The 17254-nt window shown below is 47.5% G+C and overlaps 6 protein-coding genes across 6 annotated transcripts; 2 read left to right on the forward strand and 4 right to left on the reverse strand.

Moving 5' to 3' along the window:
* Nucleotides 1–297: 297 nt before the first annotated feature.
* Nucleotides 298–2414, forward strand: F5Y00DRAFT_250950 (Up-regulated during septation-domain-containing protein; the record flags this gene model as incomplete). Its single annotated transcript, XM_048009785.1, has 3 exons — nucleotides 298–544; nucleotides 593–1491; nucleotides 1542–2414. The coding sequence occupies 3 exons, from the start codon at nucleotides 298–300 to the stop codon at nucleotides 2412–2414; spliced, it is 2019 nt and encodes a 672-aa protein (XP_047869225.1).
* Nucleotides 2415–5340: 2926 nt separating this feature from the next.
* Nucleotides 5341–7088, reverse strand: F5Y00DRAFT_225943 (uncharacterized protein). The gene has a single exon (XM_048006247.1). The coding sequence runs from the start codon at nucleotides 6543–6545 to the stop codon at nucleotides 5769–5771; it is 777 nt and encodes a 258-aa protein (XP_047869226.1). The 5' UTR covers nucleotides 6546–7088; the 3' UTR covers nucleotides 5341–5768.
* Nucleotides 7089–8417: 1329 nt separating this feature from the next.
* F5Y00DRAFT_271717 (uncharacterized protein) lies at nucleotides 8418–9504 on the reverse strand. Its single transcript, XM_048012851.1, has 4 exons — nucleotides 9358–9504; nucleotides 9029–9266; nucleotides 8781–8946; nucleotides 8418–8669 (listed from the first exon to the last, which is right to left on the reverse strand). The coding sequence occupies exons 1-4, from the start codon at nucleotides 9365–9367 to the stop codon at nucleotides 8532–8534; spliced, it is 552 nt and encodes a 183-aa protein (XP_047869227.1). The 5' UTR covers nucleotides 9368–9504; the 3' UTR covers nucleotides 8418–8531.
* Nucleotides 9505–10743: 1239 nt separating this feature from the next.
* On the reverse strand, nucleotides 10744–12519 carry F5Y00DRAFT_225947 (N-terminal nucleophile aminohydrolase). Its single transcript, XM_048006248.1, has 5 exons — nucleotides 12295–12519; nucleotides 12168–12230; nucleotides 11923–12017; nucleotides 11635–11847; nucleotides 10744–11574 (listed from the first exon to the last, which is right to left on the reverse strand). The coding sequence occupies exons 1-5, from the start codon at nucleotides 12302–12304 to the stop codon at nucleotides 11188–11190; spliced, it is 768 nt and encodes a 255-aa protein (XP_047869228.1). The 5' UTR covers nucleotides 12305–12519; the 3' UTR covers nucleotides 10744–11187.
* A 505-nt stretch (nucleotides 12520–13024) lies between these two features.
* F5Y00DRAFT_136537 (uncharacterized protein) lies at nucleotides 13025–14605 on the forward strand. The gene has a single exon (XM_048004300.1). The coding sequence runs from the start codon at nucleotides 13163–13165 to the stop codon at nucleotides 14405–14407; it is 1245 nt and encodes a 414-aa protein (XP_047869229.1). The 5' UTR covers nucleotides 13025–13162; the 3' UTR covers nucleotides 14408–14605.
* Nucleotides 14606–14846: 241 nt separating this feature from the next.
* F5Y00DRAFT_136482 (uncharacterized protein) lies at nucleotides 14847–16145 on the reverse strand. The gene is made up of 3 exons (XM_048004298.1): nucleotides 15783–16145; nucleotides 15149–15510; nucleotides 14847–15074 (listed from the first exon to the last, which is right to left on the reverse strand). Exons 1-3 carry the CDS (start codon nucleotides 15829–15831, stop codon nucleotides 14892–14894), a joined length of 594 nt encoding a protein of 197 aa, XP_047869230.1. The 5' UTR covers nucleotides 15832–16145; the 3' UTR covers nucleotides 14847–14891.
* Nucleotides 16146–17254: the final 1109 nt, after the last annotated feature.

Consider the following 17254-nt stretch of genomic DNA (forward strand, 5'->3'; position numbering starts at 1 on the left):
ATGAGAAAAACCTTATATATTTCATTTCCTTGCTTATAATAATTCCTTAGCGTAATATTCTAGGGACCCCGGTCACAGGTTCCAATGGCTCATATAGCTGCCTGTATCCTCGATAGTGATGGAGAGTTCAGTAGCCTCAGAAGTTATATAGCCAATGCTTTCTCAGCTCAAGCTTCCACCGAATCGGTATAATCTTGTCCCTTTCTGATTCTTCATGGCTGGTTCCAACTAACCGTCGTTACCTTATAGCTATCATCTACAAGTTCGTGCGAGGAGAAGAAGCCATTGGTCTGGAGGATGCAGAACCCGGAGACTCGGAAATATCAACTGTTCCCAAGAGAAAAACAGCTTCCGTCGGCTACTAGTGGAAAGCAATTGGATCCGGAGCAGGCCTTCGCGATGGCTATGGGACAGACGGACAAGGCCTCCGTAGGCAACGGCCTCCGGATGCGTATCAAGGAACACAACTTGAATCGGAGGAGGAAAGTCAGCGTACCCGAGTTAGGTCCTATGACGACGGTACAAGAGGTTGCGATGGATTCACGTAAGTAGATAACTCTCGGGATGTATATCTGATATTAACTGAGAGCAGCAACGATTCCGGGCCGGCCTGCGTTGCATGAACGATCCATCAGTACTCCTGTCAACAGTTGGCGCCAGCGTCACGTCTTAGAGTTTACCACGACCTCCGTGAAAGAGTGTCCGGAGGAGAACCAAGAGGGTTCTACAAGCAGAGATGTACAGACGTCTACTTCAGCTCCAAAGCAGCCGCTTTCTCCAAAGGTCCTCGCGCCCTTAACGATACCGACGCAGAGCGGTCCGATTCCAAGACTAGCCCGGCAGCTTTCGTTAAGCCGACTTAGATCTAGGGATACGCAACAGGAGCCGGCAATTCGATTAACACGGACTGAAGAATCACCGAAAACACGCACTCCATTTACACCTGCTTCAAGCTCGGTCTCAGCCACGACTCCTATGTCAGCGACGACTGTTACGACTAACTCGACGCTCCCGACACCACTATCGGCACCTGCAGAATATCGAGGTTCTCCAAAGCCATGGGACAGGCTGGGTTCAACCACGCCTGTAACCACTATGCAGCAAACCATTGATTCCATGGCCACACCCAAGGTAGAGCCTGAAACGCAATCACGAGCTAACCTGACTCCGTCTCATAGACGTGGTCGATCCGACTCTGGGAGTATCATGGATCGCGGACGTCCACGAAAGCGAAGTGATGGCACACCAATTGGTAATAGTAATAGTAATGGAAATGGTGGCGGTTTAAAACGAAGCAGTTCTAAAAGGAGCGTCAGTGCTGAACGCCGTGCTGAACGTCTTGCTTTCGAAAACCTACCCCAGGGATGGAAGCCCAGTGAAGCGGTAAAGAACATGGACTCATCCGAAGTTGCTTATTTGCAAAAACAAGCCCTAGGCCAAACTCTGAGGTTTGAAGTACTCAAGAAAGATGATGTCGAAAATCTCTCCAGGGTAAGTTTCACATCTCTTAGCATTGCTGTCCATAGTCTAATCGTTCATAGGAATTACGCCACCTCGATGAGCGAACAGAATATCTTCGTCGCACATATACATCTCTTCGTGCTGGGCGCCGAAACCTTCACAGCCGCATTTGCCAGTACTTGCGGTCACCTCGTGTTGCTAAATTTAGCTACGAGTCCATGTTGAAGCAAGAGGAAACTCTTGCCGAGCTTGATGCTTCAATTGATGATTGGGTTACGAAACTCGAACAAGCTGAAAACCGACGGACTCGTGTCAGACAAAAGCTCTTAGAGCATGTTGCCGCCGCCTCCACACTTTCGGTAGTTAAAGACATCGGCGTCACAAGTGACGTTCTTCAACAGGTTATGGGTGTTCGGCTACCCAATGGAACTTCGGATATCTCGACGCCACCTCGGAGCCCAACCAAGACTAATACTTCTACTCAGTCTCTGTCCCCATCGCCATCGTCGTCACCGCAACGTGTCGTCGCCCGAGTACCTTCAATGATCCCCGAGCTACCATCTGAAGAGGCCGAGGACGATGTAGAGAACGACAACCGAAAGAGTTCGATGGAATCCACTATACAGCGAATGGAGAGCATTCGCATTTATGCCGATAGTGATGTCTACGCTCTCCTAGCTGATGTCGAAAATGAATTCACCAAATTGAACGTCGGTATTGCAGACTCGGAGCTTACTGGATCACCGCAATCAGAGGAGGAGCGTAGAATTCTACATCGCGCCCACAGTCATGATATTATCAGCAACCAGTATTCGAAATGTCTTAACAAGACGCCACCTACCTCGCCTCCTGCACCTGCGCCGCCGATGAAGAACTCCCCTACCAGAGAGCGAGCCGATATTTTCTTATCCGCCGCCGTTTTCCAACCGGATCGAACCCCTTCACCCAATTAAATTATATTATATTTCTTCGATGCTCATGCACGCTCATTACTTGTATTACTTAGACTTGCAAAGCCCATTCTTTGCTTTGCCTAACGACTTATTACGTTCCTTTTTTTACATCTCCATGACGATCGACGATTTACGGCCGGCCACAGCGATCTTTTGCATTCTTACATTACACTTCAAGTCATTCCTTTAGACATTGGCATTTACGACCTTAGACAACCAGGCGTTCTCACATTTTAACATACCTATTTCTTTTACTACTTATCAGGAACTTTCTTTTTTCATTATTCTCTATTTACTGGACTTTCCTTAATTCTCTCATCTCTCAAGGCGTTAGGGTTGTCCCCGGATTCTTTTTATTTTTATTTATTTTTACATGTCTCTGATATTGACGGGCACCTCTATACCCAGTGCGTTAGGTACCGTTCAGTGCGTCCTCGAGGCTGAAAAGGATTACTATTCAAGAGTGTATTTTTTTTCCCGTCTTATTTTGGCATAAAGGGGTCGTTTGAGGTTGCATGGGTTAGTGTGTAGGATTCGTTGTATGGGAAAGGAAGGGAGGTATTATGGTACTAAAAGAGTGTAACATGGTCCCAGAGACTCAATTACCAACAATATCTAGGCCGCTTAGGAGCTCGAGGGCCCAAGACGAGATAGATCCTCCGCCTGTAAGCGGCTCAACTTGTTAGCATAGATTTACACTATCGCTATAAGACTATTGGTCAATAAGAAAAGACTTCTGCCACAATCCTCATGCTCTACTCCATCAAGATGCATATCTCGTAACCATCAGTGATACGTCAATAGATTTTTTTGAGACCTTCTCGTTTCAATTTTCCGATCTACATGCTAAAGATCATCACCAATCGAATCGAGCAGCTGTCGAGATCTTGTGCTAATATTCACCATCTCGTTGAGCTGAAGAAACATCAAATCCTTCCCGTCTACCGATCAGACAAAACTCCGCCGAGAACCAAGATCCTTCGAGACGACGTTGGGTAGAGTCCCACGATGCAGCGTTCTCAGGATTCGTTTCTGCTGCGCCGCCACGAGTCGCCAACCCGCTTATTACGCTTTATTATTTGCAGACGCCCTCGGTACATCGCGGATCCTCCAAACATTAGGTGCATACATTCCTTAGTATTCGTCCCATCTCAATCTATCTGCTCGTCGCCCAGCTTCCCTAACCCGGGCGTACAAGGACGCCCCTCTGAGGAATCCTTTCGGCGATACGGGCTCGCTGTGCTTAGATAGGTAGGCATGTAGACTTGAGGGATATGGAGAGTTATCGGCGATGCCTTGGACGGCAAAGAGTCGTAGGAAAAGAGGAATATACATACATAGGTACCTAACGTAGTAAGCTAATGTTTGGGAAGACCTCTTCTCGGATTTCTCTTGATACTATCCCGCCGATAGGGCTATAAGTCCGATGGCTATTTCCATACTAGCCTATTACACTTTTTCGATTCGGCCGGTTGGGCGAACTCAGCTCGCACAAGAAACGCAAGTTCTTTCAACGGAGCAGACTTTTGTTTGGGATGTCTGCCTGGTGTGGTGTCTTTCGGAAGGGTGCAAATTCGGCCAGTTGGATCCACAATGTGCTCACACGACTACACTCGAGACGGCCGGTTCAGACTTCAAGGTTAGATACCTAGGTTGGAGGGCGAAGAGTCCAACACCCATCTGCTAGGCAATCTACAGGAGACACGCCCCAAACCCATCACGAGGTCTATCGTTACTTCAGCTAAAGCCAAGACGACCTCGAAGAGTATGAAGGCATTACAGGTGATGTTGTCTTTACTACATAAATATCGTTGCCGTAGAATGTGGGGGCTGCTACATGGGTTACACGTGCGAGTAGATTGCCTACCCCTATACACCATCAACACTCATACATATACAATTAATTACCTAGGTAGTCACGCCGTAGGATATACGTGGAGCTTATCGCCAGTAACTCAATATAATCAAATCCCACTACCACATCCTCTCCTACCCCAACACCTCACCACCACCAATCACCGAGCTCCTACAGCTACAATCCAACTGCGTCATTATCCCGAGAGGGTCACTTACGGCCGCATACACCGGCCGTCAGGAAGAGGCCCTAACCCGGATCTACGCCGAAGTATCTTTCGTTTCGACAGTAGTAGCGTCACTAATGAAAATGCAGTTCCAACTGCGGTGCAACGTACAAAAGACCCGGCATGCCCTATGTCAAGCTTGGCTTGGCTCGATGCAAATGCAGATGCAGAGTTAATTTTAGATACTACCTACATATGTATGTACTAACTTACAGCTTGTGGTTACGAGATAGGTAGGCTTCAAGTAGGGTAGGTAAAGACATTGTGTAGGGTAGTGTCATGTAGGTGGGTATTGAGGTTATACATATATGATGGATGTACCTATCTATCTATCTACCTAATGTACGTTGGTAGGGAAGATACATCCGCATCCGCATCTACATTTACATTTACGTTTACATCTACATGTGCGTAATGTATGTAAAGTCCCGACAGGCGTAAGGCGGTCTAAACCCCTGATGCAGGGAGCGCGGCAAAGGGGGCAAACCCAACTGCGGCTGCTACTGGACGCCGACGTTTTACGCTATGCACCTCTTGCATGAGGTGAAGAATTCGTTTCGTTTCGTGTGGTGGGCCCTCTTCCAAGGGGTCGATGTAACTTAACCTTAAGCATGTACCCAAGGTATTTTAATGTCGGTACGGCACGTGTCGTGCACCTCCGGTTTTATGGAGTTTGAAATCTTTGGGTTGCAACTTGGATTTACATTGCAGAAATGCAAGCATGAAAGCAAGATATATCGCATATCATGATCTGATTATCGTCGCTGATGCATACAACATGAGGGGTTAGACTATATGATTATAAGACAAGTATAAGAATATCTAGGTGGATACTTGAATTGTCTATTAAATTATTATACATGAATAATATGTGGAGTTTTACCTCTCCACGGATGGTAGCATCACAGGATTCGTTGGTCTTACAGCAGCTGGCGTAGAAATCGGCCTCAAGTTACTTACTGTAACGGTGTTACACTATTCTCGGTACCAACCTATGTAAGATCACGAGCCTGCAACGTGACTTAGTCACTGAGCGATCACTACGGATTTCTTCAACAAACCTGTTGGGTGTTTGATCACGTACATCGCATGTGGGCTGGTAGAAGTATAGGTACGTACGCACACGCAGGTAACAAGCGGGGGGATTTGCTTGGGGGAGGTGGGGGACTCGTCTGAGACTTTTGATAATTCAGGATGTGTATACACGGTAATTATGCAATAATCGAGAGCATCGTGCATTAAACAAAGCAAGCTATGCTCGACATAATCAAGGTCAGGTCCCAGGGTGTAAAGTACCAGAATCTACCAGACTCGCCCAGTAGCCACCCATCTCTGCTGCAAGCGTCTCGGCCGTCCGGCCTTGATTATCTGCAAGTGCTCGGATATCTTCCGAGGCCAACGTGCTCGGCCGCTCGATTCCCATCACTTGTGCTATTTGCACGGCCTGCCCGGGGAACGATCCCGTAGGAAGGGTTGAAGCTATCCACAAAAGAAACCAGACGACTTCCTCTTGCCCCTTTTCCACCGCGATATGCAGGCCAGTCTGCGAGTCTGCTAACGGGTCTTTATAGCGGATAATGCTTGCGACATTCATTGTAGGCTCGTCTCCTTGCGCTTGCTCCGCATCGCGGAGGAGCTCTACTATTCCGCCTACATCGCCCTCCCTGCACATGATGTGAAAGGCGCGAGCAGGACGAGCCTCGGGGTTTGCTTCTAGATAAGCCTCCTCGGTGATTGCAGGGAGAATATCGTAGTTCTCCTGAATGCCACCTTCGCTGGTATATCTTGTTAGGATAGCTGCGCCGGGTGCGGATTGCACAAACGAGCTACTAAAGGAAGGCCCTGGTGTGTACGTGGCGAGCCCTGTATCACATGAAGGGCACTTAAGCGACACGGCCAACCCCGCTGCCTGGTCGAGAAGGCATTGCCAATGATAATGGCATCCGCAAGTGAGTTCCAGATCGTCAGGCACCAACTGCGGCTCATCGTTGTCATCATCACCATCCAATTCCAGCGTCAGGTCCTGCTCGCAAACCTTACAAGCAGCCATTTTTGTAATGCGTGGTTGATATCTGACAAGTTTGGTCCAATGAGAATGAGAACGGCTAGAGACTAGAGAACTAGCAGAATATGAATGTGGTCCAAACCCAGGTGTCTGTATCCATCACAGGTGAGAGATGGTCCAGAAAAACGATTGGGTCGGAGGACAAGATCGATCCATCTCTGCCATCCGAGTGCATCCACGCACTATGGTGGAAAGAGTTGCAGGATGCAAAGAAGATGGCAGCGTTGAAAAGCTGAAGACACCGCAAAGACTTACCACTGGGTATTGATTGGTTAATTTAAAATAGCGAAAACCTGAAATTGAGAATACAGACCGGTAGTTCGACCGGCTTGGTGATGTTTTATACGGCGCAATTTATTATAAAATTATAAAAAGCAACAGGTTAATATGAAGACTTTCTTGCATCACTTCGGATATCAAGAACAAGCTAGAATGGCGAAAAGAATAAAAATAAAGTGGCCCGCATTTTTGATGGATTTATATGGTTCCGGCCCGACAGCCGAATATTAGGTGAGCTTTGGAGGTACATAGGTACATGGGTAAAATAATATTAATGGATCCCCCGTAAACAAAATCGGGGGCCTCGATCACATCTACAACTCCGGAGCCAAGGGAACTAACATCATTGGTAATTGTTATCCAATAGTTCCAAGTCAGCTCAGCTGTGCAAGGGGGGAGGATAATCCATTACAAACATTACAAAGCAAAGCAACTGTGACCTGTGGTCTATAGTTACGATGTCGTGGAGCACAAGAATTGCCTATTCTTCTTCAAAGAGATAGTTGTCCGTTATGCCCTCCCTTAGTTACTAGGATGCTGTGTAAAAGTTTGGTTCTCCGAGCCGAGGATTCGGTCCAAAAAAAAAAAAAGCTAAACTTAGAGATGAGGGAGCACGATGTTATACCCATAGCTAGCTGAAAGCTACGCTTGGATTTTTCATCTACCACGTAGTATTTTATGACTGGGTATTCTAGCTCTAAAGATAAGAACCGTCGTCGTTTAATTTCGTGTGGGAACTTGTCGTTAAGCGAACCCTCTAGGAGAATTGCTCCGGACGAGGCTAGATTCTTCGGGTTTGTCTTCTCTACGTTACAAAGCTAGTTGCCATTGTTGAACCTTGAAGTGCCATGTGGCAGCGGATGAATCCGGTAGGTAGTAGAGTCGACTTAGGGCTTAGGCGCCTTTGTGGATAGTGGCTATCGTCACCTTGTTGGTGGCGTTTAAGGCTAAAAATCCCCGACTACTAGCTATAGATTTTCTATTTGGACGTCTAGATTCGCCATCAACGCGTATATGCGTATGTAATCTAAGCTATTAAGGGTAGCTCGTCCGACAATTAGTATACTCGAGTCAGTCTAAGGCTATGAAGCGCCGGTCTATAATACCCCTATCTGACCCCGGAGTTATCCTAATTGTTCACTTAGCCTATTAGGAGCTGTTGCCAGTGTAGCTGAATAATAGTACGTGAAAGAGTAAGTAGAACGTTATGGTATAGACGAAATATATTGAAACGATTGTTATTCTTGTGCCTCACTAGTACTTTTGTTGGTCTAAATCCACTCTATATGCCGTGCCCAGTATCAGACAGGTTATTTACATTTGCCGATGCTGCGCCTGGCAGTCCCCATTCGACCTCATTGAACCCTCCCCCCTTTTCGGAGGGCTCCTATCAACAGGTTTTTTTTTTTCCTTTTTTGAAAATCGTTCGCAAGTCTATGACCCTATATGTTTACAGTAACGACGGTGTTTCCCTTGATACCCATGTTAACGCCCTTGATGTTCCGGTGTCGCCTGCTTGAACCCTCCCCTTGGCCCTGATACTCGCAGAAAAAAAATCTCATACTCTAAGAAATGATCCCATTGTACACCCTATATCGTAGTCCCGCATCAGAGTCTAAGCTAACAGCGAACCGCTAACATTCAAGTAGTATGGTACGCCGTGTGCTCGCATACTTTGCCTCGGCGTGGTGGTTAAGTTGTTTGTGGGCGTGCCCGCACCCATCGCCGAACCGCGGATAGACTTGGGTCTTCGCCCGTCCAATGGCCCATGCTTATGTCGCCACTCTGAAGCTGTTGATAAACGATTTCGTCCGTGACCTGCGAGAGTTCCTGGATTGTCTTGTTAGCCGAAGATATCACAGTAGTTATTAGAGGCGCGTTTATCGTAAGAGGGGGCAAGGGGTTGGTGTTAACTATTATCGAGGAAAACGCTCGTCTTACAAGTCGTAGTTGTTCGTCACAGGCTCTTAGTTGCTGTCGATTCGCAGAGGTCGGACGCTGACCCTGGAGGACTCCCTCCCTGTAGTCAATCCATCTTTGTGCCGCTGCCTGGCGGAGGTAGATCTTCTGGGCTTCGTGTCTGCGGGAGTAGGCATCTAAAAGGATTCTGTAGATGATCGTTTCTGTCAGCGGATTTTCTTGGGCAATGGGAAATCGATGTCAACCCCGAGGGAAAGGATCTAACGCACTGCTTCAACTCTGCCTTTCTTTGCTCTAACTCGCCGCCTCTAGCTCGGGGCACTGTTACGTCCGCTGCACAGTTAAGGATGTGTTGACCATCTAGAGCGCACTGGCGTAAAGCAGCCCAGCCTTCGGTGTGATAGTCGGTTGCATAAGGGGGGTCGACCGGAACGTTGGCGATGTAATGTTGGATAGTTCGAAACTCGTCGAGGAGTTCGGCAACCCGTGCCGTTCGGTAGTCGTTGACTGTGTTAATTATTAGGGGATGTCTTTAAGAGGCCATCTCCCGTAATTTGACCTCGGGAGGCGTAGAGTATTTTTAGTGGCTTTTACTTACGTCCATCCATTTATACCCCTTTTAGGAAGTGACCTCTATAAGATGCTGCTCTTGCGATCGGATGCTCAACTTAAAACACAATGACGAATTACAATACGTAGGAGGTTAGACAATATCGTTCTGGCGACTTAATAGAAGCACCGTAATGGAAAGGGAGAATTTCGGATCTTGGGCGAAAACGGGCAATAATGATAAGGCTGCAGGAGTGTAGAGACTGCTTTGCACTTGGCTGATGAAGAAGAAGCGTCATGCTGAACATCTTAAGCAGCGACTTCACTTGGCTTTTGTAGTATTCATCGACTTATTACGGATCAAGCAGAAAAGCATTCGAAGCCCTCACGATACAGAGCAGTTCCATAGGAGGAGGATTTGCGCTGATACCCCCTCCCCTTTCGAAGTGCAAGTACAGTACGCATCACTATCAGCTCCGTATGCTCTGCTCACGTTGCCCGTTATCGAATCGGAGTTTATTATCGACTAGCAACTAAGCGGTACATAACTGACAGCTCAAACCTATGACATCCTAACTGAGCTGGATGCCGGCAACTCAGATCTTCTCCATCACTCTGGTAGAGACTCCTGATGCGTCAGGGATGATACTTGCAGCTTCTTGGGTAACCGACGCCACGAACCGCATTACCAATGCAGGAAATTCAACGCCCGTCGTCACGGCAGACCATATAATGGGTCTATTAGTAGGAAGCTAGCTGTAAGGACAGGGAAGCTGTCTTTGGGGGAGGGGGGGCTAATGCCAGGGGACATGATCGTAGGGTTAAGCGAGTAGGAGGCTCTTCGTAGGGCAGCACGGGTTGGCTGGAGTAGGAAAGCCAGGGCAAGAATTCAGCGGCGCCACATATTGCACCAAGATTCAAATGCAGTATAGACTGTAAAGTTCTCAGGTGTAATAAAAACAAAGCAGTGGAACTATTCAGATTTAGGGATAAAATGTCCAGCCAATGGAGAGCCGCCGCTGACCCTCAGCCACCTGATGGGCGGAGCTGAATGAATATTATTTACCCAGATTTTTTGTAGCTTAGTATTGCACAGGGTTGGCGGAAAGAAAAAAAAAAGAATATTTCACGACCCAGCTGCTACGTGATGCCTGTGATCTACACAGTACAGTTCCAAGGGTAGGTTTATAATATAAAGAAAAAGAAACGCTCGTGCTCCCGGCTCCTCTACCGGTCATCGTCATCCCACACTAGGCCCCGTGTTTGGCTTCCATCCCTGAACTCCCACGAGGTCCCATACCCATGGGTCGGACATTTTGAGGTCAGTGTCACCCTGGCGACTTACGCTTGCGACATTCAAAATTCCAGCCTTCCGGATGAAATACCTAGATGAACATATGCCCGAGTTACCCGTATGTGGGTAATTGTTGATATGCTTAGTTCAGATGCTTATGGCTACTTATGTGCTGATGCGTCTAATGCGTCTAATGCGTCGCATCCGCACTTGAAGATGTGGTTATTGATGACAGTTATTTACCGTATGGGTTTTATAACCCCCAGATCATCCTTCTCGCCACCACCTGAACGCCCGGATCCCAAAGAAATTGCGCATTTTCAATACGCATCTTCAGCTATAGCCACCCTAAGCTGGATTAAGATGGGGTTTCTGTATTTCTGGATTTCGAAGACCGGTCCCAGATTCCCAGATTAGAATAATGATCAAAGGTCCTGTTGATGCAAGATCTAAACTAGTGACACACGGAGACAAGGATATAATGACGAACCCAGGCCTCCACAACATAATGTTGTAGTCAGCATACACGAATCAGCTGTGCTGAACCGAACCCAACCCAGCCTTACGCCACGACCGCCTTACCCGCTAATCTTTCTCGGCAATGGCCTGTAATCGTTCATCAATCTCGTCCTCCGTCAGGGTTCTGAAGAACGGATCTGACCCCTCCTTACCGTCCGCTCGGGGGCCTCCAACGATTCCAATCTCAATCTCACCCTTCTTGAAATCCATGCTGAGGACCGTGCTTAACGTAGTAATTGCTAGCTCCACAACATCTTCCCATGTGCCATCTGCGTGATCCTTGTTCTTGAGCTTTTTCTCCAGGTGGTTAAGCGCTTCCTGCTGCTTGGGTCCCGCAGCCGTTCCTTTGTACCCCACGTAGTATCCTGCTGGATCGCACCTGTAGAGCTGCGGTCCGAATTCGGAATCGAGCGATATCAGCGTTGTTGCCACGCCGTAAGGGCGCATATAAGCCTGTCGGAAAGGGTCAGCTTCACGACGTCTCTAGCCTTACTATTGTTGACGGAGCCTTACTCTCTGCGTATAGACTTGGCTGATATTGGCAAGCCTCTTGGCTACGGCATCACATGGCATCTCGTATCCATAGTTGTATCTGAACTCGGCAGCTTCGCCCTGGGCACGCTGCGCAAACGCCCGAGCATCCGCAATGGATCCGGTTATAACGCAACCAACGGAGGGCGAAATCTGGAAGATGTGCGAGACGGAAGAAGGGTCAATCAACTTGTCCTATTGATTACGATTAGCTTCAGCGCGAGATTCAACGATATTGACCGCAACTAGGGTAAAGCTGAAAGTACGTACGGGAACTTTTTTCTGGGAAAGGACCACGGCGCAATCCTTGCCTCGGACCCCAATCGACATTATGTTTGCAGCGGTGATCGCTTTGAATGCATATTCTGAACGACTGATTGTCAGCTAACTTAAAGACTCCCCACATTGCACTTGCTTTCGCTTCAACATCTTCGGGTTCTTTAGATACCCATGACGGCTGAAGGTGACAAGATAACGACGTTCTTGGGACGTCTGAGACGCTAGAGACAACATACCGACTTGGTATAGTCTTCCTTGCTCGGAGAAGATTGTAATATGTCGGTCGAAACCGGCGCTGCCTAGAAGAAGCAATGATTATTAGCTCAGATAAGGTGGCTAGCTACGGAGGAGGGACGAACGCACCTCCCGACATGGTGAAGTCTTGTTAGGGATGAGAGCTGACGGTACTAATTTTCGGTGAGTTTGGAGGTAGAGTCGGGGACCAGCACTATTTATTCAAGGAGTAGAATGTCGATTTTCCCTGATTTTCCCTTTTTTTCTATGTGATGAGGGACGATACGAAGAAGTGAGGTTGAATCGAGTGGTGCAGCTCTATTATTAGCCCGGAGCTCTGACGCGCCAGGTTGGAGCCTTGGGATGCAAGCAACGAGCTATGACCTTGTGGGAAAGCTCGCCTTAGCAGGCTTAGGTAAGGCACTTTAAGCTTAGACCCATTTACGGATATTACTAAGACCGGTATCCGAAAGATGACCCCGGCGGGGACTTAGCTGCTTACCTAAATGGATCTTATCAACATTCTTATCAGATAGTTAGGTACGTACTGGGTATATGATAAGATATCAACCTCTTACTAACCGTGCACTTAATCCATCAATCCATGTCAACTGCAACAAGTTCTCCACTGAAAAGATTCAATGTGAAGGCTTCATGAAATTTTTATTGGCAGCAATTCCATCCATGGAATCTCATCTCACGTATATCCTATATCCTTGACTTAGCACATATGTATTGCTAGTCTTACACGTACGAAGACAAATTCCTAAGTTAAGCCACACTCTGAGGCAAGACAAAACAAGTTCAAGCCCGAAGAACTGGCAACTGTACGTGGATATCACACGGCAGCGTATCAATCTGCCTGCTCCTCTGGTTCTCTTAGTGGTAGCCATCACACACTTGAGCACACACTTGAGCAGCTGGTTACTGTATTGCCATTTCTACCCTTACTGATTGCCTTTATTTATCTTGCCTTTACCTTCACTTCACCTCATCAATGTCTTCCCTCCCCCAACGAGTTCCAGCATGGAAACGATTGGGTCTCAAGCTTAAGCCTGCATCTGAAGAGAGCCAGAACGCTACCCTACATACGGATACTGTTGCTCCGCCGGTGCCCAACCATCATCGGGAAAATCTTGCCGGCCCTATCAATGCCAATGTAAAGAGGAAATCTTCTGGTGTTCCTGCATTAGACCATTCGGCGAAAAAACCAAAACGAGACGCCTCTCAAAGCCAAATCGCCTCCACTCAGACACCATCAAAAAAGGCCAAATCTGTTTCGTTTGCTGCCGAGTCCACCCAACACGCCGGGTCTGCAGCAACTACTAGCAGCACACAAATCACAAACAAGCAAAAACAACCATCTTCTAAGAAAGCCGTCGCAGCCACAGTCAAGAAGCAAACTGCTGTTAATTTGGAGCCGGCACTTTTGTACTTACGTCAGTGGCACACATCTAAGGATACCTGGAAGTTTAACAAAAATCATCAGACTAGGCTACTAGAACAGGTCTTTGCTGATGAGACCACTATACCGGCGGCTGATATTAACGTCTTCTACGAATATATCCGGGGTTTGAAGGGAGCTGTCAGAACGAGGCTCAGGGAGCTTGCGTCTGGCACCAAGGCGCAGGACATGGAGTTAGGATCACAAGGGTTCCCTGCCTCGAGCAAAGATGTGATGGAAAGGAGACAGAGGGAATACGAGGAGGTCATTGCGGCTTTTCTACGTCAGCCAAGGATAACGGGGAAGCGACGTTTCGACGAGATAGACTACGTACTACGGACTTCCGATATGGAAATGCAACGTCGGGTTGTTAAGCGGATGCGCTGCGAGAACGTGTTGGATGAACTGTCAGACAGCGAGACCGAAACATTATCAACCACGACCACCGCCGAGGACTCAGAGGGGGCTACGAGCGAGGGGGCTATGGCTGCAGCTGATGATGTACAACGCCTAAGACTGAACGATGGCCCCCTGCAAAGGGTTAAGCGAAAGAGGAAGTCGCGAACTGTAGTCGTCGACGAAGATACCAGCTCAGAATCCGAGTCCGGCTCCGATTCTGATTCGGACTCCAGCTCAGGTAGCAGCGATAGTAGCAGCTCCGACGACGAATCTGGGGACGAAGCAGCGCAGCCACGATTGCGTACAGACGATGCCGACACGTCGTCTAGCAGCTCTTCCTCGGAGTCTGAGTCTACTTCCGATGATTCAGATGACGACGATTCCGAGGATGACAAGTGATCGGAATGAAAAGGCATACGTGTATTATTTATTACTGATCATAATAATCGATAGATCGCACACGTTCTACGCAAAGGATACCCAATTTCTCTTACGATAGATCATCAAATTGTAATAGAACCAATTGCAAAATTTGATACGGATCAATACGTTATTCCTTCCGCAATTACTCGGTGAACCATGCCATCCAAGCCTCCGTGACCATGAACACTTGTTCGAGTATCAAATTCAATCTAGACGATGACTACGCGTCTTATGCAACCGAAGCAAACCCCTTAATAAAACGCCATATGCCCTGTATACTATATGTCCGTATGGTAAGAAAACTGTGTTACTGTTTACCAGCTGGGACCTTGACCAAGAATTGTAACCGATCTTCCGTTTTACTGATATAGGGGTTCTTATATGGAAACCCCTCGATGGAGCTCTGCTCCTGACCCGCTATTTATAGGATATTCTGACATATCCTAAACCGTTTCATTTTTTAGGCGTCGATTGGATCCTCGAGATATTCGTAGTCGTCTTCGGGCGGCAGTAACCAGGCAGAGGCAGCCAGACTCGACGCAATCAGAACAGATACGGATGCGCTGATAGTGCACAGGATCCAAGACCAACCCAGGGACCAGCCAGGAATGATGAATTGGGAATCAGTGTCGAAGAGATAGGCCTAGTCCACAATGTCAGAAATATCTCGACAATATTTGAGCATCTATGCAATAGTGCATCTAATTGAATACCTACCACGATACCCATACTGGCAAACTCGACGGCGGCGTCAGCAAGCAAAAGGCAGCCGATCAACTTCCAGCCCGTCTCGCGCTTGTACTTGCCGCCGGCCATCACGACGAGGAAACTGATAAGGGTTGCGAGCTCGACGATGGTGGCAAATGATATGAGGAATCCGCTGCTCCTCCACATGGAGCAGAAGAACTGGTCGTCGCGGCAATCATCATCGTTAGGGAAGGGTCGGCACGAGGGATCATCGACGGAGGAGCAGCTCTGATGAAGTCCAATGTATTTCTTAAACGTCGAGCCCGTATCTGCTGTGACGGAATACGTGACCCAATGCGGCGTCAAGATGGACACTATAGTCATAATCGTTGCTACGATAGGTAGTTTGTGTCAGCCATGATGAAGCTGACGATATCCAGAATGACCATACGATTCCCCACAGCTCAGCTGTGAGCAATCCGCATCCTCTATTCGATTACATCATTTCTATCGAATAGAAGATATATTTCATCTATTCTTGCGACAAATACACTTCTCATAACGAAGAGTAAATGCGACAAGAATGACTTGGTCTAGGTGTTGTGAATAGATTGGGATGTTTCTGCCTGTGTGGGACGACGATAAGGAGATAATAATGACGTACTACACACAAAGACGCCGAGGGCGACGGAATAGACAATCGGGCGCGTCATGGCGATTGAGGACCCGGGGGTAGAGAGGAAGAGAAAAGAAACAAAAAAAAAAAAAAAAGAGGAGCAGTTATTTCCAGTCCTTCAGCTATGCGTATCCCTTTTAAGACGAATTCGAAGGTTCGTCTTCATATCAGATAGTTTGAAACTTGCGGTTCGGAAAGATGCGTTGGGCTGTGGGCTGTGGGAAGGACAGCTGATTTTGATTGTCGGAGAGACGGTCGACGACAGCTTGACGGTGCACGTTCCAATGCAGATCATGTGGCTGGCGTCTCTAGTGTAGTGGTTGCGCTGGAATCCACAGAGCCCACATAGCCCGTAATATTTTAAACTTTTAACCTGGACTATGATCTGTGCTTTTAGAAGGGTCTCTGTTAGCGGTCATTGGTAGATTGGTAACTCATCGCTTATCTTATCGATTCACTAAGTGTTACCTCCTGCCCCTCCAATACGTTCTGCGCATCCTATTTCTATTCAGCTACTTGCTGTATATTGTATTTCCAAGCTCACCTCTGTTTCTCTTTCCATAGAAGAACAAAAAATAACATGCCGAATAGGATATTCAATACTATAAAAATCGAAGTCTTAAGATAGTTATCTTATGACTAACTACTAATAGAACGATCGTGACATGTGCTACCTAAGCGGTAGTATCGTGGATGTCATCTGTTTCAACAATGGGCTTCTGCAAAGCATTTACGAGCACGGCACACCGCGTTTTCGTGGGATCTGCATCGCTCTATCTTGCCTGCGGTTGTATTTGGCTGGAGTGGTTGCTGCATATAAACATCCCACACCAACGTCAACACTACATACACTTTCCTCTCAGGGACTATCAGTATTACGAGATTCCACAAGCGCTTCGACGAGAATTGCTTTTCCGGGGTTACCGCGGACACTACGTTTACATGCGATTCCGAATACCCCATATGTCCAGATGCAGAGATGCTGCAGACTATTCAACTCTAAAGTTACCATTCGTTTATGTAGCGAGCTGCGCAAGTGCTGCTGCTTAGACACTCAGACATTCTGTCTTGAAAACTCGAGACTGGGAGTTGATTGGAGCTTTGCTTCTGATTTTACCTTTTAGGCATGGCATCAATCGTGGTCGGACAAGCAATACCCTTCGAGGGTTTAGCCCGATTCCGATTTGGAGGGCACCAATCGTGGCCTCTAAACGGGAGACGTGGCTAGCTTGGAGATTGCAGATCTCTCCTCTCCAATTATACAATACATCTACTATGTACATACATAGGGTTACTTCAACCGTCTGAATCGGATATTCGACACTACCGCCCTTTTAGCTCGTGAAGACGGTTGAAGGCTATTATGTACAAAAGAAAAAGGGTCCATTCACGATGAATCCCTCATTGTCTACGCTAAAGCATTGATCGACTAACAATTTAGTTTCGATGGTACCTACCTA

The sequence above is a fragment of the Daldinia vernicosa genome (genome assembly GCF_022497035.1).
Source record: "Daldinia vernicosa strain CBS 139.73 unplaced genomic scaffold F5Y00scaffold_4, whole genome shotgun sequence".
Classification (NCBI taxonomy): domain Eukaryota; kingdom Fungi; phylum Ascomycota; class Sordariomycetes; order Xylariales; family Hypoxylaceae; genus Daldinia; species Daldinia vernicosa.